Source organism: Lissotriton vulgaris, chromosome 4_1 (assembly GCF_964263255.1).
Source record: "Lissotriton vulgaris chromosome 4_1, aLisVul1.2, whole genome shotgun sequence".
Classification (NCBI taxonomy): Eukaryota; Metazoa; Chordata; class Amphibia; order Caudata; family Salamandridae; genus Lissotriton; species Lissotriton vulgaris.
The window spans coordinates 1285962854-1285990784 of NC_141691.1; the positions used below are offsets into that span (position 1 = coordinate 1285962854).

The following is a 27931-nucleotide window of genomic DNA, read 5'->3' on the forward strand; positions in this document are numbered from 1 at the left end:
CACTAAGCATCCTATTTGAGGACGTCTTGCCCATGAGCATATTTGGCAGAGGCTACAGGCAATCCCTAGTTACCATTAGCCCATGATATTCTGTTTTAAGGCATTGTTGTATGCTGAGACCCAAAGCCCAGATCACTTACCTTTGCTTTGGAGTATACAACAACCAGTTTTACACAGATTTGTGCCTTCATCAAGGTGACACTGACTTTTTTTTAAGTTACGCACACTAACAACTGAATCATCTCAAGTGGCACCTCAGTCCTTGTGCTGTATTTTCTTTCCCATGAGTCTAATAGTGGCACTTGCTATAGCGTATAGCATTAGGTTTTTCCTAAATAAGACGACAAATAAGGTGTTTCTGGTGTAGGTGGATCAGGATTTCCAGAGTTCTCTTGCCTTATTGGAGAGGCATTAGTCTCTTCAACTGGACAGTTTGTCTTTAGGTTTGTTGAGTGAGCTTTGTCAGTCACATTGAAGGGTTCAGAATGACTGAGAACACTGACTTGCAGAGGTAGAAGGAGGGCTTTGCTTCAAGCACATTAATTCTACCTCAATCATGAGTATGCTCTGCATATTGTTTTAAAAATGACCCAGCACCATTTCAGTTGAGCAACAGAGTTGTTCCACATTGTTACATACATGTTTTGTTATACTGAGCATAGCATTCATAACTCAGCTGAATAGAAACAGATGAACTGAATACTTGTGTAGTTTTTCAGCAGTTCCGTGATGATATTTCCTCTGTCATTTCGAGGTTCCTGTTTCATTCGGACGGACCAGTTGGATGGAGAAACAGATTGGAAACTAAAAATTGCGGTGAGCTGCACTCAAAGGTTACCTGCCTTAGGGGTAAGGTTTATTTTTTACGTATTATATTTTGCGCACATCACGTGTTATACATTTCAACACATTATTGATTATTTTATGTGTCACCATATGTAATTTACTTTTGTTTCTTTAGAGACTAACAGAGAGAAACTGTTAATTAAAAAGTGTGTATCAATACTTTAGTGTTGTGTATAATTTATTACAAAAATTTGCTGCAGCTTTAATATTCCAGGGTCATCATCCCTGGCTCGAGTTCAGCAGAATTTTGTATTATCTGAGATTTTCTTCTTGTTCTAGTATGGTGCATAGTTCAACAGATTAATTTACAGCGAATTGGCACATTTTGTCTGATGTATGAGTGTTTTCTCATTTATGAAGATATTGAAGGGGGCGTGGCCAACTGGCAACATGGCGGACGCAACTCACGGCCCAGACTTCTCCTGAAAAGATCCTTCGAGAGGCAAAAGGGATCGCCCACGCCGTGCAGAAAAGCTGTGTGCCTACCTGGTGATCGCGGCGGTGTGCGGCACGTCCATACAGGTGGCTGAGACAGCGAGCGCCCGGCCGGTGGACAGAGTCGGCCAAGGGGCGCTGCGGAGGCGCGAACCTCGGCCGGGGATCGGGGCTGGCGGCGCGGGCCGGCAGGGACCTTAAGCGGGCAAAGGAGGTGACGTGCCGACCCCGACTTGGAGAGCCCAAGATCTGCCGGGGTGTGGTGCACCGCTGCGGGGACCACAGCGGTGCGATATCGGCCGCCGGGTGGTGGAGGTGCTGTGTTGTGGCGCGGACGAGCGGCCCTGGTCCGGACCTCGCCGGGTCCGGAGAAGGAGGCGCCAAGCCATCTCGGCGATGTGGACAGCCAGGCCGACCCACCGGTCAGCAGCGAGGCGGAGTGAGGGCTGGTGCAGCCTCGGCTGGTACACTGGGGAGACGCTGAGGGAAGGTGGGGAGCTGCATGCCTCTCGTGCTGGGCCACAGGACAGGAACTGCAGGAGCCGAGCCTGGGCAGAGCTGAGAGCACTCGAGTTGACGGCCCTGGACCCAGAGAGGCAAACAGCGCTCAGAGGGGCGCGGCGAGGAGCTGTGAGGCCGCGGGACATTGACACAGTGCCCCCTTGAGAACACAAGGGCCTGGGGGCTGAGTGCAGGCCTAGAGAAGGCGACGGAGGAAAACCATAGAGGCAACCCGGCGACAACTGGTGAGAGGGCGGCCTAGAGTTGATAGGTGCTCACAGCAAAGGCAGGGCGAACGCTTGCCACTACCCGTGGAGCCGCGGAGGCCTAGGGCGCGGAAACTAGACCCTTCAAGAGCTATAGAGGGATCCATGGGGGAAGCCAGGCACACCACGAGGACAGCAGAGACTAAAGAAAGAGGGTGAAGAAGGCGAAGCGAGCGGCGAATTACACTGCCCTGCTGCCCGTGGAAGGGAGCCCCCCCCGTGTCTCCTGGTTGCGTAAGCAGAACGTCTCGCCTGACGATATTACCGGTCGCTGTGGCTGACCCGCTGGCGAAGACCCGGACGGAGAGGACACCTAGATACCACTAACGTGGTGCGGCGCCCATGTGAACCTCGCTGCCCGCACCTGCACGGGCCCTGGGGAGGAGACCCACATAGCGGGACCGAAACTGTACCACCACCCAATGCCCTGACGACGCACCCGGCCGGGGAGGGCACCCTCGGGCGCACCAGTCGCCCAGAGACGTGAAGCATTGACTCTAAGGACCATATAGCCACTGATGTTAATCCGGTGTTGAACGCACTGATGCCCACGGCGCAGCAACTTGCAATGGGCAGGCTGAGAGACAAGTCGCAACCAAAGCAACAGGGCCCGGGAGGCTCTGACGCGCCACAGGATCAGCGGAGGACCGACAAAGAACCCGTAACAACCCTGGCGGCCAAAATGGACACCGTCTTGGCAGCAGTGTTGCGCATTGGGGCCACCTTGGTGCAAACCAAGACCTCCTTGGAAGAACGACTTGACAAAGTCACCTCCGACTTCACGCTGTTGCATGCGGATCACCGCAAGATATCGGAGTCCGTCTCAGCGCAGCGCCAAACAGTCTAGGAGTTGCAACCGGTGGTGCACAGCCACGCCGCGCCCTGCAGGTCCTGATAGACAGAGTACACGCACTAGAAGATCGTGCGAAGGACGCGGAAGGGCGCTCCCGGCGCAGCAATGTCCGAGTAGTAGACCTGCCGGAAGGGGAAGAAGGGAAGGACCCTGAACGATACACAGAGGGCTGGTTGCGGGCACTGTTGCCGACTGGAACGCTGTCGCCACACTTTGTAGTGGAAAGGGCCCACAGGGAGCCTGCACAGGCCCAGAGGCCCGGAACTCGGCCCCGCCCGTTCCATTTCAAACTACTTAACTATAGGGACCGCGACGCGGTGCTCCGCGAAACATGGAAGTTGGGAGACCTCAAAGTGGGCAATAGCCAAGTCATGTTCTTCCTAGACTATACGGCGACCCTGCAGAGGAGACGTGGATCGTACCTAGCAGTGAAGAAGCGGCTGCGCGAACTGGAGCTGCCTTATTCCTTACACTTCTCCTCCCGCTTGAGAGTAGTCACCAAGGAGGGCACGCGCTTTTTCGAGGCTCCGTTGGAAGTCTGGGACTGGCTGGAAGAAACAGGGCGATGGTCGGGACCACGGCCTGCGGACCCGGAGGAAGGCGGATGGCAAGAACAGTGCTCAAGGCGACGGAAGAGGAGGAGAGGGACCAGGCAGAGTGCAGGCCTGGGAGAAGCCGCCCCGAGCCCGGAGAATATGCGGCAGGATCGACAAGAGGCCCTAGCGGCGGTTGCAACAATGGGTACGGTGAACATCAGAGACGACTTGGCCAGCGGACAGCAGGGCGAAGTGCCAGCCAGCGGACCATCATCGCCATCCACAGAGATGTCAGATGACATTGTTATGCCAGTGGTTACACCCCAGACTGCGGACTTCATCGTGTGACCAGAGACAGCCTTGGGACCCCATGTTTTGTTTCCTAAACTGAATGTACAGCATATCGTATCCTTTCACTGCTGGCCCACTGTATGCCAGCTGACTCCACTGTGCCACCGATGGCAGCTTTGGGACATCCTGCTTTGATACCTGCACTGAATATGTTGCATATGGTATCCTTTCACTGATTGCTCTTTGTTCAGATATTGGGGGTACTAGACCCTGGCGCCTCACAAGTGGCACGTAGCAGGTGCATGGTCGCGCCTGGCGTGGGGGGTGGTGTGGTGATCAGCGTCCACACCGCCCTTGCGGCTAATACATACTGGTTCGGTGTGTATCACTGATTAGACATGTTACAAATGCCTCTGAAAGCTTAAGGGCCCTGATTGCGGGTACGTCATGGCACACTACTGACCACGCACTCCCCCACGCACACTCAAACTGCGGACACAAAATGTTAAAAAGTAATCACTTTGCTAAGTTTGGACATATGCCCCTTTGGGAAATCGCCCAAAAAGTTACTATGTTGATATTAGTTTGCGAATTGCAGAAGCGACACTCAGCGACCACACAGCACCAGTTTGGCCCCCGACCCGGCGGGGGGGCCCCCCCGGTCCACCAATTGACCACAGTAAAAAGCACAATATGGCTACCACCACTATTATGACATGGAACCTCTACGGCATGCACACCCCGTCGCGCAGATACTCGGTCTTTGCCTACATGCAGAGGCACAAGGTGGGGATCGCGCTGCTCCAGGAAACACATATGTCCCAAGTAGAGCTGGAAAGGCTCCGCAGGCGTTGGAGGGGACAGGTACACGGCACAGGTTACTCCTCGAAAGCGCGCAGCACTTTGATATGGGTGAGAGCTGGCATCCCCTTTACCTGTTCAGAAGTTCACATAAACAACGAAGGGAGATACTCATTTGTCAGGGGGAGCCTCAACGGGCAGGAGGTATTACTGGGTTCCATCTATGCCCCCAATACAGACCAACCCGCTTTTCTGGCGTCCTTAAATTCTGTCCTCCAGCGACACACGGGCCTTCCCTGGTTGTTAGGTGGCGACTTTAATATGGTTATGGACACACATTTGGACCGCTCCTTCCCACCCCTGCGCGCAGCGACAGCGACGTCGACGGCACAAGCCTTTAGGAACTGGTTACAGCACTGGGACATACACGATCTTTGGCGCACACAGCACCCTGAGGACAAAATATACTCGTACTACTCGTCCGTACACGACCTCCACGTCCGCCTGGACCGTATTGTGGGCTCCCAGTCTCTACTCCCGCTGCTGTCCAAGTCAGAATACCTAGGCAGGACACACTCAGACCACAACCCACTATGTTTCCACCTCAGTTGGGAGGCGGACAGACCCCCGGTGCCCACATGGCGGCTTCAAACTGCAGCGTTGGAAGACGCTAAATTCAGGTCATGTCTGGGCACAGCCATTCTCTCCTACTTTGAGGAAAACGAGGGCACAGCGAGCGATACGGGGATGGAATGGGATGCCCACAAGGTGACCGTCCGCGGGCACTGCATAGGCGCCACGTGGAATATCCGCGCGCAGGTGTACGGCTCCCTACAACGCGTAGAGTCTGAACTATTGCATTATGAAAGAGAGGGAGAAAACGCGGGTGAGCACGCACGTATATTGGGAGAGCTTCGTGGCGAACACGCACTCTTACTCGAACGTTTGCGGTGCCACAATTATGCGGCACACACGGCCAAGACACGCTCAAAGGCAGATAGAGCGGGCCGGTTATTGCCCTAGTTAATCCGACAGACAGAGCGCACGGCTCCGATAGGTGCCATCCGTACTGATGGCGGATTGATGGTGTACACACAACATGAAATCCACCGAGCACTGACGGAACACTATTGGGACCTTTACAGGTCGCAAGGCGCAATTACCCACACCTACTAGCGGGATTCCTGGAGTCGGTCACCCTGCCCACAGTCACGGCGAGGCAAAATGGGAAGCTCAGTGCTCCGTTGGCACTGGAGGAGGTGAGGGATGCAATCAGAGCGCTGGGGTCCAGAAAGACTCTGGGGCCGGACGGCCTGCCGCCTGAATACTACAAGGCGAATAGCGACATATTGGCACCAGAGCTACTCCGGATGTACGAGGCATCAGTGGACGAGGGCCGGCTCCCACCTTCTCTTAGGGAAGCGTTTTTAGTGTCCTTACCTAAGCCTGACAGGGACCCTTTATCCCTAGGTTCTTACCGCCCACTGGCGATGCTGTACACCGATTATAAGATATTCTCCAAACTCCTAGCAGAGCGTCTAGCGCCGGTGGTTCCGCACTTAGTGCACCCAGATCAGAACAGTTTTGTGCCAGCGAGATCTACATCCCTAAACCTCAGAAGGTTCTTCCGGGTGGCAGCGGAAGCCGCATTGACCAGGCCCAGGGCGGGATGCCTGATAATTGATCTAGAAAAGGCATTTGACTGCCTGGAGTGGGGATATCTGCTGGCAGTGCTGGAGACCTACAAAATAAATGACGACTTTCTGCAGATGGTGAGGCTTCTGTATAATAATCCCGTGGTCCTCGTCCGTCTGGGACCGTACGTCTCGGAGATGGTGGCGATTGGTAGGGACACCAGGCAGGGTTGTCCTTTGTCGCCGCTACTATTTGCACTGGCCATGGAGCCCCTGGCTGCGGCTATAAGGCAACAATTGGCGGACGGTATCCCACTAGGTGACGGGGTTCACCAGGTGTCGCTGTACGCCGATGATTTGTTAGTGTTCGTCCGGGACGTGCACCACATACCGGAGTTCCTAGCCCCAATGCTAAGTCGTTTCGCGGATGTCTCGGGGCTCCGAGTTAACGCAGGCAAGTCGTGTCTTTATGCGTTCAGAGATCGGGTGGCAGACCCGGAGTACAGTCTCCAGGGCACGAGAGTCAAATGGCAGGCGGACACTTTCAAATATCTGGGGATCCAGATACACCGCCGGCAGGAAGACCTATTGGATGGGAACCTGGGAAGATTGGTGACGGCGCTCAGGGCCCAGATGGGCTCATTGGTCCACACTCCCGCTTTCACCCACAGGCAGAGTGGCCCTCGCCAAAATGGTGATGCTCCCCCGCCTCCTTTACTATTTCGCAAACCTACCGCTTTTCCTGCCCGCGCCCTTCTTCTCTAACTTCAACAAGATGCTACGGGACTTTATATGGGGCGCGTCTAGACACCGACTAGCGGTCGGGAAACTATATTTGCCCGCTGACAGGGGCGGGCTAGCTGCCCCCTGCTTCAAGCACTATTACTTGGCGGCACAACTCCAGTGGATAGCCCGCTGGCTAGCGGACAGAGGGCGGGAGGATACCGCCACGGCTGAACCATTGTACACGCTGGAGCGGATCACTGCACTGTTCCACCCACTGGCGACACCGACACGTCCTGCCCCATTGCCATTGCTGTTGGTGGTAGCACTTAAATGCTTCCGTAGGGCACTGTACCTGAGAGAAAGGTGTACCCTTACGCACCTGCGGTGCCCCTGGAAGGCTCGCCCGGGGGAGGGGGCACACTCACAAACTCCATGCTAGAACGCTGGCATGAGGTGGATGTCGGAACGATAGGCGACCTGTACAAGGAGGGAGTCTTGGCACCCGACGAAACACTGGTAATGGAAGCTGGGCTCCCACCAGGGGGCTTCCTGCTGCACAGAGAAGCCAATGCAGCACCTGACGGTGCAGTACCTACACGTAATGGGTAGAGGCAGGCATCTAATCAAATGGTTTGCCGCATCCCTGCGAATCCATACAGAACACGACTTAACCCCGTTTCGGGCGAAATGGGAGAGGGACATGGGAAGAGAGCTGGCAGACAATGAGTGGGAATGGGTCCTGAAAAGTCTAGTGCGCATCCCTAGAAACGCGAGATTCCGTCAGATCCAAGTGTACATAGTGCACAGGGCCTATCTAACCCCAGACCTAATAAATAAATACTTTCATAGAGCGGACGCGTCCTGCCCCAGGTGCGGGGAAGTGAATGCGGACTTTCTCCACATTCTGTGGCGCTGCCTGGGCCTCAAACCTACTGGAGCGATATTCACGCACAACTTGCGCGGAGTACTGGTCGCGTTTTCCCTTGCAATTGGCCCGAATACCTCTTGCACCAATTCAAGAGACCACCTAAGGACAAGGCGTCATCTAGATTCCTTGACCTGGGGATGGTGACGGCAGTACGGCTCCTTACCAGGAGGTGGAAGTCGAGGGACCCGCCTAGTGTAGAGGCGTGGGTTCTGTCGCTCTCATCCTGGGCGCACGCAGAGTGGACAGCCATCCGGAGGGAGGAAACTATGGGGCTCCGGAATGAACCTACGGCAGAAAAGTGGAAGCATATACTAGACGCACTACAAGAGCCGGGGGACACTGCGGAAGAAGGAGCGGTGGAACATTAGGCTGACGACACAGAGGGGAGGGACGGGGCGCAGCGACCGCCACACATGACACGTGCTCGGATATACTGCACGGCATGGTAGTGGGGAGGCCTCTCTCGGGACACCGCATAAGTCACCTGAGCAGGAGTTTGGGGGCGGGACCCTGGACTGGTGGGGTTGGGAAACGGGCCATGTAGTGATGTATATTGGTGACAGTGTCGCAGTTACTGTTTTTTTGTCTGTTTGCACATGGCACTCATTGGAGGCTGGAACGACTACACATAACTTATCTCCTCCCTTGCAGGGGGGCGGACCGGGTTATCTCCTGTTCCTCCATGGTAAGGCACGTTTGAGTGCCCGGATTCTGTTCACGAACTATCAGTATGTAAAGACATAGCGCTTCTATTGAACAGTACAGATAATGTGTAACCACTCGCAAAAACACACCGCGATATTTTGATTGTAAAGATGTGCCAAATGCGTTTTTTCTCGTTTTGTATTCATAAATAAAAATAAACAGATTAAAAAAAGAATTTTATGAAGATATTGAAATATTTAAGGTTTCTCAAACTGTTTTAAAACTTACGATTTTATACTTTGTATCTATGTGGTTCCTAAGTCTAACTATCTTTGAATTTATCTTATATTGAATTATTTTTTGCTCTAATGCATCCTGTGTCTAGTATCACCTATTGTTAATTGGTTTAGACAACTTGCATGACCTGTTATTGACTGTGCTCGTTGATAACAATTGAAATACAACACAAATTGCAATTCTCAGGATTGATTGACTTCTTTAATTCACCCTGGATCTCTAAATTCTATAAAGGTTATATTTCCTGATTACTGAGGGGAAGGTTATTATTTGTTAGGGCCTTACTTTTGATCCATTGATAAAGTTTATCACTTTAGCACTTGCTGCTACCTTGCATATTAGTATTTTTCAAAATATGGTCATGCTATATTGATGATTGTTCAAAGTAATGCTTTGGAAGTCTCTCTCTTAAATACTTGCAGATTTCTGCTTTGGCAGGCTCTCTTGAATACTTATAGTATAGATACAGTGTCTGCTACCTACCAGTTTCATTTCAGACCAGGGACTACAATTTCTCATAATACGCCGACATCCGTTTGAACACCACCTGTGCACTTGATTTAGAATGAAAACTTGATGGTATCTTTGTACATTAGGGTACCCCATTTGGGGTCATTTGTTTGTCACAGGTGAACCTCGGTTTTTTATCAGGTCACAAACTAACCATGTCCAAGATCATGTCAGTTTTCGTGCCCTTCCTTAGCAGAAGCGATAGTAGAATACTGGTATAATAAATATAACCAATCCACGACAAAATAGTTGAATGCCGAGCAACTTTTAGTTACAGTTTGGCAGCCAGCAAAGCTCAAAATTGAACACATGAAAAAAGTAAAATTTCCCACAATTAGATGCCACAAGAATATGTGTTGTGAAAACTGAGGTGATGCTGCACCAAGAGCACATTGGTATTCTGAAACCCTGGTATATCCATCCATTTTTTGATTAATACATCTAACTGCATATTCCTCACATTATGAATATTTCCCCATGCTTCAGACTGGAACTGGAAGTCTTTCAGTAGTATGTCTGTGCGCCAGTAGGTGGCATTGTGCGGCTCTGCGTCATCATCATTCTCCCCCAGAAGTGTGTGGAGCTGCATATCAGCACCATCCATGGGCACTAATGCAAGTTCCCTTCTTCCTGTGCCTTCAGACACAGATTTGGAGCTTCTTCCTGGTCTTTTGACCAGAGTTTTCCTCACAAATTATTCAGTGTGCAAGGGAAATGTCACCTCCTAAAATGAAAGGATTCAAACTATGCAGGGATGGTTGCAAGCAAGGGAAACCATGCTGCAGATATTTGCCACTTTACTGGCTCTTGTCTGGTGTGCCTTTGCTGGCCGGTTCACCCTCAGCGCCGTCTGGGTTTCTTGGATCCACATTGGTTCCAGCACCAACTTCAGTGCCCGCTTTGGCTCCAGCACCTCTAACTGTGCCGGTATAGTTAGCATAGATGCCAACGCCATCAAGGCCAGAGGAGACTGTACAGCCTCTTGTCCTATCTGATTCCGAACTGAATCTACCACGATCTCGACCAAAGTCACTTCTTCTAGTGTGCAACTTCTCCTATTAATCCTTCGGGCTCTAATACTTTGCCCTTCCCTCACGGTAGGGTCAAAACTTTACATAACCTGCTTGGCACAAATTCTGATAACGACAACTATGAGGAGGGGGACGGTTATGTTCCACAGTATGATGACCACAACTGGTACAAGGAATTACAGATTGCCAGTGGGCTTGACTCTTTGCCTGATACTGGCCTTGTCTCCCCAGGTCTGCTAAGAAAGCACTTCTTTCGCTGTCGTGATGCGAAGGGCGGCTGACTTACAACTGTCAGTCACAGAAGTTAAAACTAATGAAATAACTGAATTCTTGCAACCTGGACAAGCTCACACTGAGCTACCGTTACCTTCCAATGAGGTACTTACTTGACACCCTTTTGGGTACTTGGGCAAAACCCTGTTTGTATCACTCCTCCCCATCTCCATCGGGCATTCCCCACCTCCCTCATCAACTTCCAGGGAAGCGACTAGATATATATCCATTGATCCTATGGTTGTGTGGGTTGAATAGGCAGTGTGGGAGTGAAAAATATAAGTGGAGACCTGAGTTGGGCATCAGTTACCATCGTTATTCCTAGATCCTTGTTCCTTTCCCCTCCCAGTGCCATACTCATCAGCTCCTATTAGTGGCATTAGGCGCGGCATCTAATTCCTGTATGCCCTGTAGCACACTTTAACCAGTACCTCCGTGGTAGTTGAAGTGGGCTACACTTTGGGCCATGCACTGAACTGTCACCTGAATTGTTATTATGTGTACTTCGTGCCCCTTCATGTCTGAATTGAAGTGATGTTTGTAACCATATGACACTTATGTTACACTAAAAGCACTAATAAAAAAATGTAAACAACCATCGCCCAGCACCTGGTCATTCTGCTTACCTCCCACAGTATCCTATTAGGAGAACGTGGTGTTCCAAGCTTCCACCAGCAGGATCAATCCAAATACTTTCTCTACCACTTCTCCCGATTGTGAGTCCTAATGAATTGAGGCTTTTGGCAAAAGGATATTCCCCTCCACGAGCCTTGCTCTTAGATCGTTTAATGCCAGTTTTTTTCTTCGCCATTATTCCCTTTCCGTTTGGGATACGGTGGCACAAGTTTTACCGGCGGTTCAAGATGACCAGTGGCTGTCTCTCACAAAGGCTATTCAGGAGGCCGCCATGCAGAAAAGTGTGTAATATGCTCAGGGATGGACACACATGATTGCTAAGGACCTGCCATGGTCACCATTCTGGCTATTCATTACCAAGCCTGTAGAAGATCTAAAGGTTTTTTTCTGGGAGGTCCGGGCATTTATCATGGATATGTGCTTTGATGGTTCCCACCTTTATAGCGATTAAGCTGACTAAGTCTTGGAATGCTTTAACGAAACAGCGCGTCTCTTGGGCCTGTCTGCCTCCAGCAATACAATTCCACCAGTACTTTTTGCCTCTTCATGGCTACGCTAGAGATTTTCCCATCCATCAATGCTGAAATCCTCCTTCAGCCCACCAGGCTTTTCAGCCCTTTACTTGGCAGACGCTGCAGTTCCCAGAGGCATCAAGGTCAGCAGGGGTGGGGAGTGGCTTGGGAGCCGTCAATGGCAGATGTAAGAGAGCTCCGCAACACAATGCAATTGATTTGGACTTTGTCCCTGACCGCTGGGGCTATCCAGCCCAAGTTGATCCCTCGTCTGTGACACTGAAGAGGCAACAAGAAACAGCGACTGACAGCTGGGAGAGCCATGGGGTGGACTGTGTTCACCGGCAGCTGCTCTCGGAGAGCCTCACGCCGATGGCTGGATGTTTACTCCTCGCTCGAGAGAACCCTGCAGCTGCATCCCCAGCATCACCATCATCTGTGGGACGCTGTCATCTTGAGAACAGCAGCGGGAGCGATTGACCTGATACCACGACTGGGCCAGCATAGTCAGGAACAAAGCCCTTATCACTCTGGACTGGGCTCCGGCAGTTGAGGACCACGAAGACAACTCACATTGTAGTGTGTCCCACACTTATTACTTCAATTCTTTGCCCAATGCCTAAGGCAGAGGTGTGTCTGATGGGCTACACACACGGACATCCCCCCAGAGGAGAGGTGTGGAGCTCTGAACTGGCCATTGCACGTCCTACCCATCAGTGCTGACACTGGGAATGTGAGAGTGGATCCCTGGACAGCTAGACAGGTGAGTGACTTTTCTTTCCTCTCTACCCCCTCCCACTGCGATCCCGGGTGCCAGCCTACTGGTCCTTGAGCTGTTGCTGGGTGGTGGCCCCCTGCCTCAGTGACCCCCTGTGCACAGTGGATGCTCCCTGCCTCTGCAGCATCTCTGAGGCTGAATTACCCCAACAAAACTGGCCACATTTGGTAGCATTACGGAGCTGTGTGATGCTCATTGTTTGACCCCTGCGATGGCCGACTCTTGGGGGCATAACCGGAAAGAGCTGTAAGTACCATAGCTGCCCGCCCGGGCACACCTGGAGATCCATGGCTGACCTCGACACAGCTGCCCCATGGTGATCCTGGTGGTAGAAGGAGGTCCTGTGTGGAGGGAGATCGGGGGAGGGCCGGCAAAGCTACGGCTCGGAGGCAAGGGGTGACCCGCTGTTTCTCCAATAGCTGCCTGCTATGCCCAGATGGGGACTGTACAAATGGGGACTTGGCCTCCCCAGCAGCGCAGGGCGCGGACTGCCATTCTTGACCTCCTGCTACTGGACGTCTGCCCGCCTACACTTTACCACCCACCCCATACTGGCAAGAGACAAGCCCCCTGGCTACGTGACACAACTCAAAATTGACGAATACACAGAGCATGTGGCATTGGCGGAGAATGTTGGCACTGCGGTTAGCGGGACATGTGCTTGGAGGGGCTACAAATGTCCTCCATTCTGCAGGAGATACAAGATCTCAAAGAATCCATGGAGGGCAAACTGTGGAACTGTAATTGCATCTGTTCATGATCCAACTAGACCTACGGAATACAGTGGACAGGCTCATGGAAGTGGAGGACAGAGTCTCTGCAACTGAAAACATGGTCATAGAGCATGAATCCCGCCTCTTCATTCTGCAACGTTTGCTCGGCCACCTGGATGCCCGGTTGGAGGATGCTGAAGGATAATCACATTGCAAGAACTTGTGCATTGTGGGCATCCCAGAAGCGGTGGAGGGGACCACGCCTACCTTGTTTATCTTGGGGTGTCAGCCTGCTTCATTGTAGAAAGGGCACACAGAGCACTAACCACAAAACCTCCTGTGAGCTCTCTTGCCTCATCCAATCATAACCTGGGTTCTTAGCAATGCGGATCAAGACGTCATTCTCCTGGTGGAACGCATGACTGGATCTCTTGTGTTCCAATCCTCCACAGTGATGGCTTTCCTGGACCACACCATAAAGGTTCTACAACTGAGGGGATCCTTTTAGGAAGTGAAACAGAAACTTATAGCCACGAACATCCACTACATGCTCCTCTCCCTGGCCTGCTTGAAAGTTATATTATTTGACAAGACTTTGTTTTTCAATATGTCAGCAACGACCTGCGATTGGGTTGATGAGCAACCAAACTGGCGCAGTGGTAGCTTCATCTCACGGAAGGGACGGAGGGTGGGTGGTAGGGGTGTAGGAGACAGTGGCCCTTCAAGCGAGTAGCACACAGCTCCCAGCGCAGAACTTACCGTCGTGAGCGCAGGGCTCATTCTCTGCAACAGGAGAGGTCTCCCATATGGAAGATGCCCGGGACGTAGATACAAGATTCTCACAGAAGTTGGTGGACTCTGACTTGCTGCTGCCTTTACAGGAACCCTTGACTTAACTGGTTCTGCATGGACTTGGCGGATGCCTGCTCATATTGTTGAAAAGGCTTGGTGTGGGTCGGGGATGGCTTGCAATTCAAGTCTCAAGCAGTTATATTTTTGCGTTTGTTAGGGGTTAGTGATGGGGGGGTAAGCCAAGATGGCTACTGTCCATGGTTGCACACAACACATACTTTCAGATGCCAATATGGGGTTGGGAGTGAGGGAGTAGGAGAGGTGAGGGGGTTATTTTGACCCGGCATTGGTACAAGTAGACATGTTTACTTGGCAGGCACACAGACGACACACACCTAGTACACGCGCATCATCACTTAGGACGCTACTGCCTTGGCAAATGACTGGCTTACAGAAACATATTGGCCCGGGGAGGCTTAGTGTCCTCTTGTGGAATGTTAACAGCATGCTGGACATGTTTAATAGAGGGGCCGTTTGAAGATAGTCCACAAATTTATCTCAGACATTTTAATGCTCCAGGAGATGCACCTTATAGGCAATCAGTGCCCCTTCCTGGCTAGTAGTGGGTTTTCGCAGGTGTTCCGCCAGGGATCTAGGCAGTTGCCATCTTGATCCGTCAACATATTCCTCTGGTGGTGTTCAGGGTGTGACATGCTACCAAAGGACACTATGTGGCTGCGACTGGCACCCTTCAGTAGGTCTCCAATTTCTCCTATTTTTGTGTATGCTCTACCGCCCCTCACCTATGATTTTTGCGGGAAAACTGAGCCACCTTTTTATGGAGCTCCCTGCAGCCCCATGGATTTTGGGGGGGTTCAATGGGGTTTGGCCCTGGCCTAGATTGCTCTTCCACCTCGACCGTGGTGAGGGCTGGCCCGATACGCCTCTCCACTTTCCTACACAACATGTCCATTATTGACGCCCGAAGGGCGCATATTTTATTCCGGAACACATTGATCCTTCTCCCGCCTTTACTACTTTCTCCTTCGCAGGTGAAAAAGCCACCAGGTACTCGGATATTGCAGAGAGGACTGTCAGACCACTCACCGATACTGCTGGACCTTGCCTGGGGACCAGGGAAATCTGCGGCTGGTGGCACATGAGTCACTGGACCCTCCAGAGTGAGAAGTACCACGAGGCCTGTCGACATATAAATGCAAAAACCACAGGTGATGGACAAAATGCAGAACAATGTCATACATTCACCCCAGTACAGAGATCTGGGCCTAAATCCATCGTTTTTTGCACTTCACACCACCCCAGTTCAGACATGGCCATATGCAAATCAGTCTGACCCTGTGCCTCATGGGAACAGTCCAGCCCGAACTGCCAAGCCATGCCTTCCCTGGACCGGAAACAAGCTTCCGAGGACCGGTTTCTGGCATTCCAGCTGTCTTCAGCCCAGCTTGCTTGAATCCAGTGGTGTGGAGTGCATGGGATTCACGTCTGAGCATACCCATCCCACTCGGGGTGACAAATGCAAAAACCACAGGTGATGGACAGAATGCAGAACAATGTCATACATTCACCCTAGTAAACAGATCTCGGCCTAAATCCATCGTTTTTTTGCACTCCACACCACCCCAGTTCAGACATGGCCATATGCAAATCAGTCTGACCCTGTGGCTCATGGGAACAGTCCAGCCCGAACTGCCAAGCCATGCCTTCCCTGGACCGGAAACAAGCTTCAGAGGACCGGTTTCTGGCATTCCAGTCGTCTTCAGCCCGGCTTGCATAAATCCAGTGGGGGGAGTGCATGGGACTCACGTCTGAGCATACCCATCCCACTCGGGGTGACAAATGCAAAAACCACAGGTGTGGACAGAATGCAGAACAATGTCATACATTCACCCCAGTACAGAGATCTGGGCCTAAATCCATCGTTTTTTTGCACTCCACACCACCCCAGTTCAGACAACTGGGGTTTTTGCATTTGTCACCCCAAGTGGGATGGGTATGCTCAGACGTGAGTCCCATGCTCTCCACACCACTGGATTCGAGCAAGCCGGGCTGAAGACGGCTGGAATGCCAGAAACCGGTCTTCGGAAGCTTGTTTCCGGTTCAGGGAAGGCATGGCTTGGCAGTTCGGGCTGGACTGTTCCCATAAGGCACAGGGTCAGACTGATTTGCATATGGCCATGTCTGAACTGGGGTGGTGTGGAGTGCAAAAAAACGATGGATTTAGGCCCAGATCTCTGTACTTGGGTGAATGTATGACATTGTTCTGCATTCTGTCCATCAACTGAGGGTTTTGCATTTGTCACCCCAAGTGGGATGAGTATGCTCAGACGTGAGTCCCATACTCTCCACACCACTGGATTTAAGCAAGCCGGGCTGAAGACGGCTGGAATGCCAGAAACCGGTCTTTGGAAGCTTGTTTCCGGTCCAGGGAAGGCATGGCTTGGCAGTTCGGGCTGGACTGTTCCCATGAGGCACAGGGTCAGACTGATTTGCATATGGCCATGTCTGAACTGGGGTGGTGTGGAGTGCAAAAAAACAATGGATTTAGGCCCAGATCTCTGTACTGGGGTGAATGTATGACATTGTTCTGCATTCTGTCCATCAACTGTGGTTTTTGCATTTGTCACCCCAAGTGGGATGGGTATGCTCAGACGTGAGTCCCATGCTCACCTCACCACTGGATTCAAGCAAGCCGGGCTGAAGACGGCTGGAATGCCAGAAACCGGTCCTCGGAAGCTTGTTTCCGGTCCAGGGAAGGCATGGCTTGGCAGTTCGGGCTGGACTGTTCCCTTGAGGCACAGGGTCAGACTGATTTGCATATCGCCATGTCTGAACTGGGGTGGTGTGGAGTGCGAAAAAACGATGGATTTAGGCCCAGATCTCTGTACTCGGGTGAATGTATGACATTGTTCTGTATTCTGTCCATCAACCGTGGGTTTCGCATTTGTGACCCCAAGTGGGATGGATATGCTCAGACGTGAGTCCCATACTCTCCACACCACTGGATTCAAGCAATCCGGGCTGAAGACGGCTGAAATGCCAGAAACCGGTCCTCTGAAGCTTGTTTCCGGTCCAGGAAAGGCATGACTTGGCAGTTCGGGCTGGACTGTTCCCTTGAGGCACAGGGTCAGACTGATTTGCATATGGCCATGTCTGAACTGGAGTGGTGTGGAGTGCAAAAAAACAATGAATTTAGGCCCAGATCTGTGTACTGGGGTGAATGCATGACATTGTTCTGCATTCTGTCCATCAACTGTGGTTTTTGCATTTGCCACCCCAAGTGGGATGGGTATGCTCAGACGTGAGTCCCTTGCTCTCCACACCACTGGATTCGAGCAAGCCGTGCTGAAGACGGCTGGAATGCCAGAAACCGGTCTTCGGAAGCTTGTTTCCGGTCAGGGGAAGGCATGGCTTGGCAGTTCGGGCTGGACTGTTCCCATGAGGCACAGGGTCAGAATGATTTGCATGTGGCCATGTCTGAACTGGGGTGGTGTGGAGTGCAAAAAAAACTATGGATTTAGGCCCAGATCTCTGTACTGGGGTGAATGTATGACATTGTTCTGCATTATGTCCGTCAACTGTGGTTTTTGCATTTGTCACCCCAAGTGGGATGGGTATGCTCAGACGTGAGTCCCATGCTCTCCATGCTCTCCACACCACTGGCTTCAAGCAAACCGGGCTGAAGACGGCTGGAATGCCAGAAACCGGTCCTCGGAAGCTGGTTCCCGTCCAGTGAAGGCATGGCTTGGCAGTTCGGGCTGGACTGTTCCCATGAGGCACAGGGTCAGATTGATTTGCATATGGCCATATCTGAACTGGGGTGGTGTGGAGTGCAAAAAAACAATGGATTTAGGCCCAGATCTCTGTACTGGGGTGAATGTATGACATTGTTCTGCATTCTGTCGATCAACTATGGTTTTTGCATTTGTCACCCCAAGTGGGATGGGTATTCTCAGACGTGAGTCCCATGCTCTCCACACCACTGGATTCAAACAATCCAGGCTGAAGACGGCTGGAATGCCAGAAACTGGTCCTCGGAAGCTTGTTTCCGGTCCAGGGAAGGCATGGCTTGGCAGCTCGGGCTGGACTGTTCCCATGAGGCACAGGGTCAGACTGATTTGCATATGGCCATGTTGAACTGGGGTGGTGTGGAGTGCAAAAAAACGATGGATTTAGGCCCAGATCTCTGTACTGGGGTGAATGTATGACATTGTTCTGTATTCTGTCCATCAGCTGTGGGTTTTGCATTTGTCACCCCAAGTGGAATGGATATGCTCAGACGTGAGTCCCATACTCTCCACACCACTGGATTCAAGCAAGCCGGGCTGAAGACGGCTGGAATGCCAGAAACCAGTCCTCGGAAGCTTGTTTCCGGTCCAGGGAAGGCATGGCTTGGCAGTTCGGGCTGGACTGTTCCCATGAGGCACAGGGTCAGACGGATTTGCATATTGCCATGTCTGAACTGGGGTGGTGTGGAGTGCAAAAAAATGATGGATTTAGGCCCAGAACTCTGTACTGGGGTGAATGTATGACATTGTTCTGCATTCTGTCCATCAACTGTGGGTTTTGCATTTGTCACCCCAAGTGGGATGGGTATGCTCAGACGTGAGTCCCATGCTCTCCACACCACTGGATTCGAGCAAGCCGGGCTGAAGACGGCTGGAATGCCAGAAACCGGTCTTCGGAAGCTTGTTTCCGGTCCAGGGAAGGCATGGCTTGGCAGTTCGGGCTGGACTGTTCCCATGAGGCACAGGGTCAGACTGATTTGCATATGGCCATTTCTGAACTGGGGTGGTGTGGAGTGCAAAAAAACAATGGATTTAGGCCCAGATCGCTGTACTGGGGTGAATGTATGACATTGTTCTGCATTCTGTCCATCAACTGTGGTTTTTGCATTTTTTACCCCTAGTGGGATGGGTACGCTCAGACGTGAGTCCCATACTCTCCACTCCACTGGATTCAAGCAAGCCGGGCTGAAGACGTCTGAAATGCCAGAAACCGGTCCTCGGAACCTTGTTTCCGGTCCAGGGAAGGCATGGCTTGGCAGTTCGGGCTGGACTGTTCCAATGAGGCACAGGGTCAGACTGATTTGCATATGGCCATGTCTGAACTGGGGTGGTGTGGAGTGCAAAAAGCAATGAATGTAGGCCCAGATCTCTGTACTGGGGTGAATGTATGACATTGTTCTGCATTCTGTCCATCAACTGTGGTTTTTGCATTTTTCACCCCTAGTGGGATGGGTACGCTCAGACGTGAGTCCCATACTCTCCACTCCACTGGATTCAAGCAAGCCAGGCTGAAGACGTCTGAAATGCCAGAAACCGGTCCTCGGAAGCTTGTTTCCGGTCCAGGGAAGGCATGGCTTGGCAGTTCGGGCTGGACTGTTCCCATGAGGCACAGGGTCAGACTGATTTGCATATGGCCATGTCTGAACTGGGGTGGTGTGGAGTGCAAAGAAACAATGAATTTAGGCCCAGATCTCTGTACGGGGGTGAATGTATGACATTGTTCTGCATTCTGTCCATCAACTGTGGTTTTTGCATTTGCCACCCCAAGTGGGATGGGTATGCTCAGACGTGAGTCCCATGCTCTCCACAAAACTGGCTTCAAGCAAGCCGTGCTGAAGACGGCTGGAATGCCAGAAACCGGTCCTCGGAAGCTGGTTTCCGGTCCAGGGAAGGCATGGCTTGGCAGTTCGGGCTGGACTGTTCCCATGAGGCACAGGGTCAGACTGATTTGCATATGGCCATGTCTGAACTGGGGTGGTGTGGAGTGCAAAAAAACAATGGATTTAGGCCCAGATCTCTGTACTGGGGTGAATGTATGACATTGTTCTGCATTCTGTCGATCAACTATGGTTTTTGCATTTGTCACCCCAAGTGGGATGGGTATTCTCAGATGTGAGTCTCATACTCTCCACACCACTGGATTCGAGCAAGCCTGGCTGAAGACGGCTGGAACGCCAGAAACCGGTCCTCGAAAGCTTGTTTCCGGTCCAGGGAAGGCATGGCTTGGCAGTTCAGGCTGGACTGTTCCCATGAGGCACAGGGTCAGACTGATTTGCATATGGCCATGTCTGAACTGGTGTGGTGTGGAGTGCAAACAAACAATGAATTTAGGCCCAGATCTCTGTACGGGGGTGAATGTATGACATTGTTCTGCATTCTGTCCATCAACTGTGGTTTTTGCATTTGCCACCCCAAGTTGGATGGATATGCTCAGACGTGAGTACCATGCTCTCCACACCACTGGATTCATGCAAGCCGGGCTGAAGAAGGCTGGAATGCCAGAAACAAATCCTCTGAAGCTTGTTTCCCGTCCAGGGAAGGCATGCCTTGGCAGTTCGGGATGGACTGTTCCCATGAGGCACAGGGTCAGACTGATTTGCATATAGCCATGTCTAAACTGTAGTGGTGTGGAGTTCAAAAAAACGATGGATTTAGGCCCAGATCTCTGTACTGGGGTGAATGTATGACATTGTTCTGCATTCTGTCCATCAACTGTGGTTTTTTCATTTGTCGACATATAAGTCAGCAATTCTTGAAGACTTTAGGAGCCGTGAATGGGTTCCTTGTGGACACTTGAGGAGCACCGCCTCAACTGTCCACAAGGAACCCATTCACGGCTCCTAAACTCTCAAGTACACGGTTGGAATTAGCTGCCATTTTACCCTAAAGCAGCACTTCCTTCATAATTCCTAGCTGCAGAGTTCATCCGAAACTCCAGCGCGTAATCAACCCGGAAAGTAGTCACTGGTTTTTAAAGATCATGCGTGGCGCCTCACTGCCCGACCTCGGCTATGTTCAATCCCCTCCAGCCGTAGCGACTATTTTATTAATGCAATGTTAACAGGCATGAATGAAATATCCCTTTAACCCCACACAGGGATTGAAACGCAGTCGACACTGTATACACTATATGCCCATGACCGTATTGTATAACATGTCGCAATAGTGTATTTTTGGTTTATCAGTCGACAATATTGTATTGTACGCAGACCCTCTTCCCTTGCCTGAACTCCCCTTCTGTATGTCAAATTTTTCTAATGTGGTAGTAGGACGCAGGTTGTGTCCCACTTGAATCTGTATGGATACTGACTACTAATCTCTATAACAGATCTTTAGTGCAGACCTGACAAGCCCAGGGACCGTAGAGCAGTGGACATAGTGGTGATCCCGAAACCAGGCTTCTAGAGACCACGTTGCGAGAAGTACAGACCAATACCTCTTCTGAACACGGAGGTTAAGCTGGGCCAAGGTGTTAGCTGTTCGACAATCGGGTGTGATCAGCCACCTCGTCCATCCCCGATCAGTCCAGGTTCATGCCTGGTAGGGGCGCTACTGGTAGGGATGAGGGAAGACTTGTTTTCAAGGTTACAAGTCATTCAAAACACATCGGCACGTTTAGTATTGAACAAGCCAGCACGAACTCCATCCCTACCCTTACTGAGAGAGTTACATTGGCTCCCTATAAGGAAAAGAGCAGTTTTCAAACTCCTACGCTTAGTGTTTAAAGCACTCCACGGACTTGGACCTACATACCTGTGACCTTTGGGTATCAGGATAGGTTGGAAGGCATTGTGGGCATAAGAGAAGTGCAAAGAGGGTCTAGTAGATGCGGATCAAAGGGTTTTATTGATGGTAAAGACAACAAAAGGTAATGACAATGATAGGCGTAAGAGTCTGGCTGGACACTTCCTCGTGCCCAGGGAATGGGATCCAGTACAGGAAGAAAACAACAGTCCAGGGAAGCAAAGACAGTCAGTCTGAGTTCAAAGGATTGCTCCTTGTTCAACAGTCTTTCCTTGGCCTCCCTCGGGGCATTTTTCGTTGGCAGGTGATGAACAATGGATCCCAGCGATAGTACATAAAAAAAAAGAAAAGAAAACCAATCAGAGCTTCACTCCTGCTTTCCGGAGAAGATAAGGGTATAAGTGCTCCAGTCACCGCAACTCCTCGTGTGCAGTGTATACTGTGCTCGGGGACAAGTTAGTGGGTGAAGGGGTGGTGACTTGTTATCCCTGCCCACCAACCCATTAGCACAACCAACCTAGCCCTGGACACTTGCCTTAGCCCATGACCCTCCTAGGTCATGGGAGGAGGAGTCTCAGTCTCATCTCCAACCGGTGGAGTGCTGGACTCAAACGCGGTGCTCCAAGAGCTGCTGCTCGAACACTGCTTCTCTTCCTTGGGTTGCTGCGTGTCTCTGAATGCTGTCTCCTCCGCTATGCTCTTCTTTTCTTCCTTTCTCGTCGCCTCAGTCTCCTTGCTCGCCTCCTCATCTTCCGGACGCCGTCGCTTTTCCGGTTCCGCCTCCTTATCCTCTTCAGCTTCCTCCTGACAGCCTGTGATAGGTGCGTCACCTGTGACGTCAGTTTAGGCCACTAGACCGCTAACCTGCTTGGTCGGCGGCGGCCTCTGTATTATGTATATCGGGTGTCCAGTCGCCGCAAAAGAGAGAACTCTCACAATACCTTACTAAGAAACTAGAATGGTATGTCCTGGGCCGCCAGCTCAGATCCAGTGGGCAAAAGCTCCTTCGAACTCGTAGAATTAGGAAGGTGAAGACGGGAGGCCGCGCCTTCTCCTATTTGGCTCCTAAGTATTGGAATTCGCTGATGGAAGACCTGCGGGCATGCCCTACTTTGATTCTTTTCAAAAAGCACCTCAAGACCTGGCTATTTTAGATGAGTATTTCGTACACTGGTCTGCTCGCCTCCTGGGCGCCGAGAGATCTCCTTGGGGATGATTTGTGCGCCATATAAATAATAAATAAATGCCCCAATCGACCACTAGATACAACATACAGAGGCTTAACAACGCCATTGAGATGAACACCATTCTACCGGGTCTTCAAATCTGCTACTGGTGGAGTTTTAGAAGGTGTTAGATTCAGTGGATTGGGATTACCGGTTTCCCTTATTGACCCATCTTCAGTTTGGGCCGAAATGTATCAGCTAAGTGTGATTGCTTTATACGGGCCTCTGTGCGAGAGTACGAGTCGGCAGGGCTATTTCTAATTGGTTCAATACAGAGAGTGGCACCTGCCAGGGATGCCTCTTTTCCTCCTTGCTTTTTGTCTTGCCATTTAAGCCCCTGGTGGCCTGAGTAAGGGTGGATGCCCTGTTTAAGGGCTTCCAGTGGTCCTCGACTGTCACTAATAGAATATCCCTATTTGCAGACAATGTCTTGTTGTTTATGGATGATCTTGCCATGACGGGTCCCTGGACCCTTCAAATTCTCTATATGTTTGGAGCCTACTCAGGTCTCTGCATTAACAGGGAAAATTGTCCATTTACCCTATTGTCATTGCCTGATGGCCATGCCATGGGCACCGGAGTTTCAGGTGCTCTCCTCGGGGATCAAATACCCAACTGGTGGGTCTGACGAAGGAACTGAAATTCTGGTCCTCCCTCCCGCTGTCCGTACTGGGGAATTCGGGCTCTCAGTTTCCTCTGGTTCAGCTCAAACTGCTGCATTGCACATACCTCACAATGGCACAGCTGTTCAGAATGGGGCAGGTAGCGCAGGAGGTTGCGTGCACTGTAGAGATCCCACTGGGGAACTGTTAGGTACATTTCCGGGGCTGCATGGCCTTATCACACTTTTGGGAGAGGGCATTGAGAAACTTGGAGACGGTATTGGGTTGGAAGATTTCTAGGGCACTGAAATTGATCCTTCTACATATCACCAAGGATATAGGGGTGACATATGCAAGAGGGTGCTTCTGTGGCTGGGCCTGCTGGTAGCCAAGAGTGATATCACAAGGGCGTGGAAAGACGCATAACCCCCATTCCCAAAGCTTGGTGGGCCATTGGCATGGATTACTGCATAGGAGTGGAACGTCCAGTATACCTGGCCAGGTGGTGTCCACAGAAACATGTTAAAGTCTGGAAAAATTGGTTCGGGTGCAGAGGGATACACCTAGAGCCATATCCATACCGACTGTCGTTCTTTGAGGGGGAGTTACAATCCTATGAGGCCGTCTTGGGGGAATGTTTGATGTTTTGATGCTTCCTATTTAGCCTTAAGTGGGGGCGAACCTTTGTGACTCACTTTGTGGCACTGTAATGTGTATTTTGGAGATTCTGTTATCGTTTACTGCTGGCTCTGTGCCAAGGTTGGGTGTGTTATTAGTTCAAAGCTCAATCAAAAGTTTTTCAAAAAAAGATCAGCAGGGGCAGCATGCACCTTGGTTCCCAATGCCTCAAGCAGCTGCAACCACAAAAATGCTTTAGTGTGTTCTCGCTGGCACACAACCACCCTGTCGGAGGCACAATACAATATTTCATCGACTTATGGCATGCCATCACAACGAACAATTGGGTCCTACAAATTGTTCACTGGACTACACCCTTTGTTTTCTTTCTATCCCAGTGTTCCTTCCACTGCCTTCAGGGTGGCTTATAGAGGACCATCTATCTGTTTTACAGCAGCAAGTGCAGGTCCTTTTGGCCAAAGAGGCCTTAGCTAGGACTTTGTCCTCCGAAGAAGGAACTGTGTGTTACTCCTGCTACTTCCTTGTGCCTAAGCAGGACAGAGGCCTTCATCCTATTTTAGGTCTCCGCCCTTGAACACCTTCCTCCAGAAGGCAATATTCAAGATGCTAACACTAAAGGCAGGTCTTGTCTGCTCTGGACTCTGGAGACTAGATGCTGGTGTTGGACATGGAGAGCGCTTACTTTCACATCCCCGTCCTGTAGGCCCATAGGCAGTACCCATGGGTCGTGGTGGGCTAAGAACATTTTCAGTTTGCAGTGCTTCCCTTTGGGCTCACCATAAAAATAAATGATGGCAGTGGTTTCAGTACATTTACAGAAGTCTGGTGTACCAGTCTTTCCCTATCTTAATGACTGGTTGCTGAAGGCGAGCTCAGGCCAGTCATCAAACACCTACACATGACGTCAAACCTCTTAACATCAGAGGGTTCACTATCAACGAACCAAAGTCACACCTGACAGATACTCCCTGTTTCTGAGCCATTTTGGACATGGTATGGTTTCATGCCTTTCCCCGTAATGGGAAATCCAAGATACTGTGGCTATGATTCCAATATTTCAACCTCTGTACTGGATTTAAGTAAGGTTGACTCTGAGGCTGCTGGGATTCTTGGTCTCCTGTAACTTGCTTGTGTCAGATGCCCGATGTCACATGCAAGCTCTCAGTAGGACCTGAAATTTCAGTGGACACAACATCAGGGAAGTTTGTTGGACTGTATTCAGATTCCTAGAAAGATCTGCAGTAGTGGCAACAGGACCAAAATTGGATCAGTGACAGGCACCTCACTTTACCACACCCAGAGCTGGCGGTGGTTATAGATGAATCACTATTACATTGGGGAGGCCATCTTGGGAAAGGTGGAAATCGGAGGACCCTGGTCTCTGGTGGAGACCGGTTTCACATTAACTTGGAGGATTGGTTGGAGTTCAGACCGATTTACATAGCGATGAAGGCATTCCTGCCTACAAATAAAAGGACAGCTGGTGCAGATGCTCAGAAACAACCCTACTGCCATGCGGTACTGCAACACGCATGGTGGTTGGGCTCCTGGACCCTGTGACAGGAGATCTTCCACCACTGAAAGTGGCTGAACCACCAATCGATCTCCCTTGTGGTGAACCACCTTGCTGGATCTTTAAACGCCAGGGCGAACAAACTCAGCTGCAGGCGCCTAGCAGATTATGAATGGCAATTACACCTAGAGGTGGCCCATGCCATTGTCCATCAATGGGGAGAACCCTGGCTTGATCTATTTTCCACTATCTGACAATGCAGTGTCAGCACTTCTGCATGCTGGAGTTTCCAAAGCAGCGCTCACACCGAGATGCATTCCATCTAGAGTGGAGTTTAGGACTCCTGTATGCCTTTCTGCCACTTCCTCTTCTGCTCTGAGTCCTAAAAAAAGGCCCAGCCCAAGTCATCCTAGTGGCATCGGATTGGGCCAAGAGAGTGTGGTACCCGGAACTCCTGGGCATGTGCACTTGTCATCCAATCAAGCTGCCACTTTGGTAAGATCTTCTGTCTCAGCAGCAGGGCAGGATTCTGCACTCGGGCCTGCACAATTTGCATTTCTTCTTTGCTCCACCTCATCCCTCTAAAGAGGAAAAGAGACTCCCTCGCTTGGATCCTAATAGAGCATTGAGCTTCTATATCGCTTGTACCAAGGAACATTGGGCAGACAGTCAGCTCTTTGTAGATTTTTCCAGAAGAAAAAAGAAATGTAAGGCAGTGCATAAAAATATAATCTTCAAATGGATTGCTATCTGCATAAAGGTCTGATGCGCACTGGCTGAGAAGAAGCATCAAGAAGCCTTATAAGATCATTCCATCTGAAACAAGGCTACTACCAGGGGGATTGCGTGTGGTGTGCATGTCCTGGTTCACTGTGTAGCTTATGGAAATGACATGTGGACTGGAGTGTTCATCCCACCCGCTTGATTTCTGTAAAAGGCTGGAGCCTGTCTCACAGTACTTTAAGTGATGTAAATTTCCCTGATATCCTCAGGTACTATGGGAGAGAATGCTACCCTTTTGGCTTCCTCACTGCAGGGTGCTTCCCTAACAAAAACCGAAGGCCAGACTTCTTCTGCTAGGATATCAAAATCAGACAATAATGACCAAAAGACTGCTTTAATAACATGTGGTATGGCCACTTCAATTTATGTTTAGACGGTAAACCCTATCTGGAGAATTAAAATGTTTATCTGAAAGTATCAGTTGGATTCGCATGCAGAAACCTCTGAAGCATCTGATGTACTATTGTGACTTTAGAAGTGCTGTCTAGGAGAGCTCATGCACAAGTCCTGTTTCGCAGGAGGACTTATAACTGGATTGGCATGTTTCTTAAAAAGTTCTTCCACATTCTTTTTCTCAATTGGGGTTTTAGAGTCCAATCCTTTCTCTTCCCTCATTATGCAGACATCAGTCTCGCGTCTTACTCCACTTTTCCTGCTGTACTCCTCTTTTTTCGGTACATGGATCAACTCCCTCTTTCTGTTCTTTTACCATCAGTGGCCAGAAACGAACCTGAAGAGTGGCTATCAGAACATTAATACCGTGCAAGTTTTTGAATTTTTACGAGATCTCTTAAGTTATAACTTCCCCAGCCAGAATCTTGAGAAGCGGGTGGCTCCAGTCGATCTTTTGTCTTTGTCTATCTGTTTTTTTCTTCCCTTCCATTACAGATTTTTCCTTAACTGAGCTCAGTGTCATCTTCAGGTTCTAAGTGTAGCTTAATGGGTTCCATACCCAAGATACCTGTGCCTACAGAAGTATAAACTTCTGTGATTATTTCTGGTCGTTCCTGTTCACGGTCTTGAATTGGAACTGCTACTAGTCTCTGAAATGTAGCTAGACCTGAAGCGGTCTTCCCTTAATATTGCTTAAGATGATACAGGACACTGTAGAGAAGTTCCCCATGAACTTAATTTCTAAGTCCAGAGCTGGTGCAGTTCCGTGCTCATTCTGCACCTGTCGTAAGTACATCAGGGATAACTGCCAATGAATGCATACCATGCTCACTAGTGTAGATGCATGCAAAAAGGCTTCCCAAGGAGTTCCACTGCTCTACGGGAGGCAGCATGCCAAGAGGGAGACACATAGTAAATATCCTATGCTTGTCTTGGGTTGTAATGTATGGATACACGTCTCCAAACTGAATGGTCTTACACTTACAAGCAAACCAGAAAGCCATTTCGTCACATTTTGTGGTGACTTTTCTTATGATAGTGTGAGTAGTCTGTGGACTACTAGCTTGTACTTGTGAAGGAGTGGCAGGTGCTGCTGCAACAGCAGGTCTGGAGCTCAACGTACGTAGTATGAACTGTACAAGTCTCCTGTATAAAGTGACTTTATAATTTAACACCTCTAACCCCTCAGCTTGCGGTAAGTTGTCAGTTGAGGAACAG

The 27931-nt window shown here is 50.5% G+C and overlaps 1 protein-coding gene across 2 annotated transcripts in view; it reads left to right on the forward strand.

The window, feature by feature from the left end:
• ATP9B (ATPase phospholipid transporting 9B) overlaps nucleotides 1-27931 on the forward strand; it is a 2364768-nt gene that overhangs the window by 1040585 nt on the left and 1296252 nt on the right. For both annotated transcript variants that reach the window (XM_086965515.1, XM_086965516.1), the window contains exon 8: nucleotides 755-849. In XM_086965515.1, the coding sequence (XP_086821641.1) occupies nucleotides 755-849 (95 nt within the window). The remainder of the gene's footprint in view (nucleotides 1-754; nucleotides 850-27931) is intronic.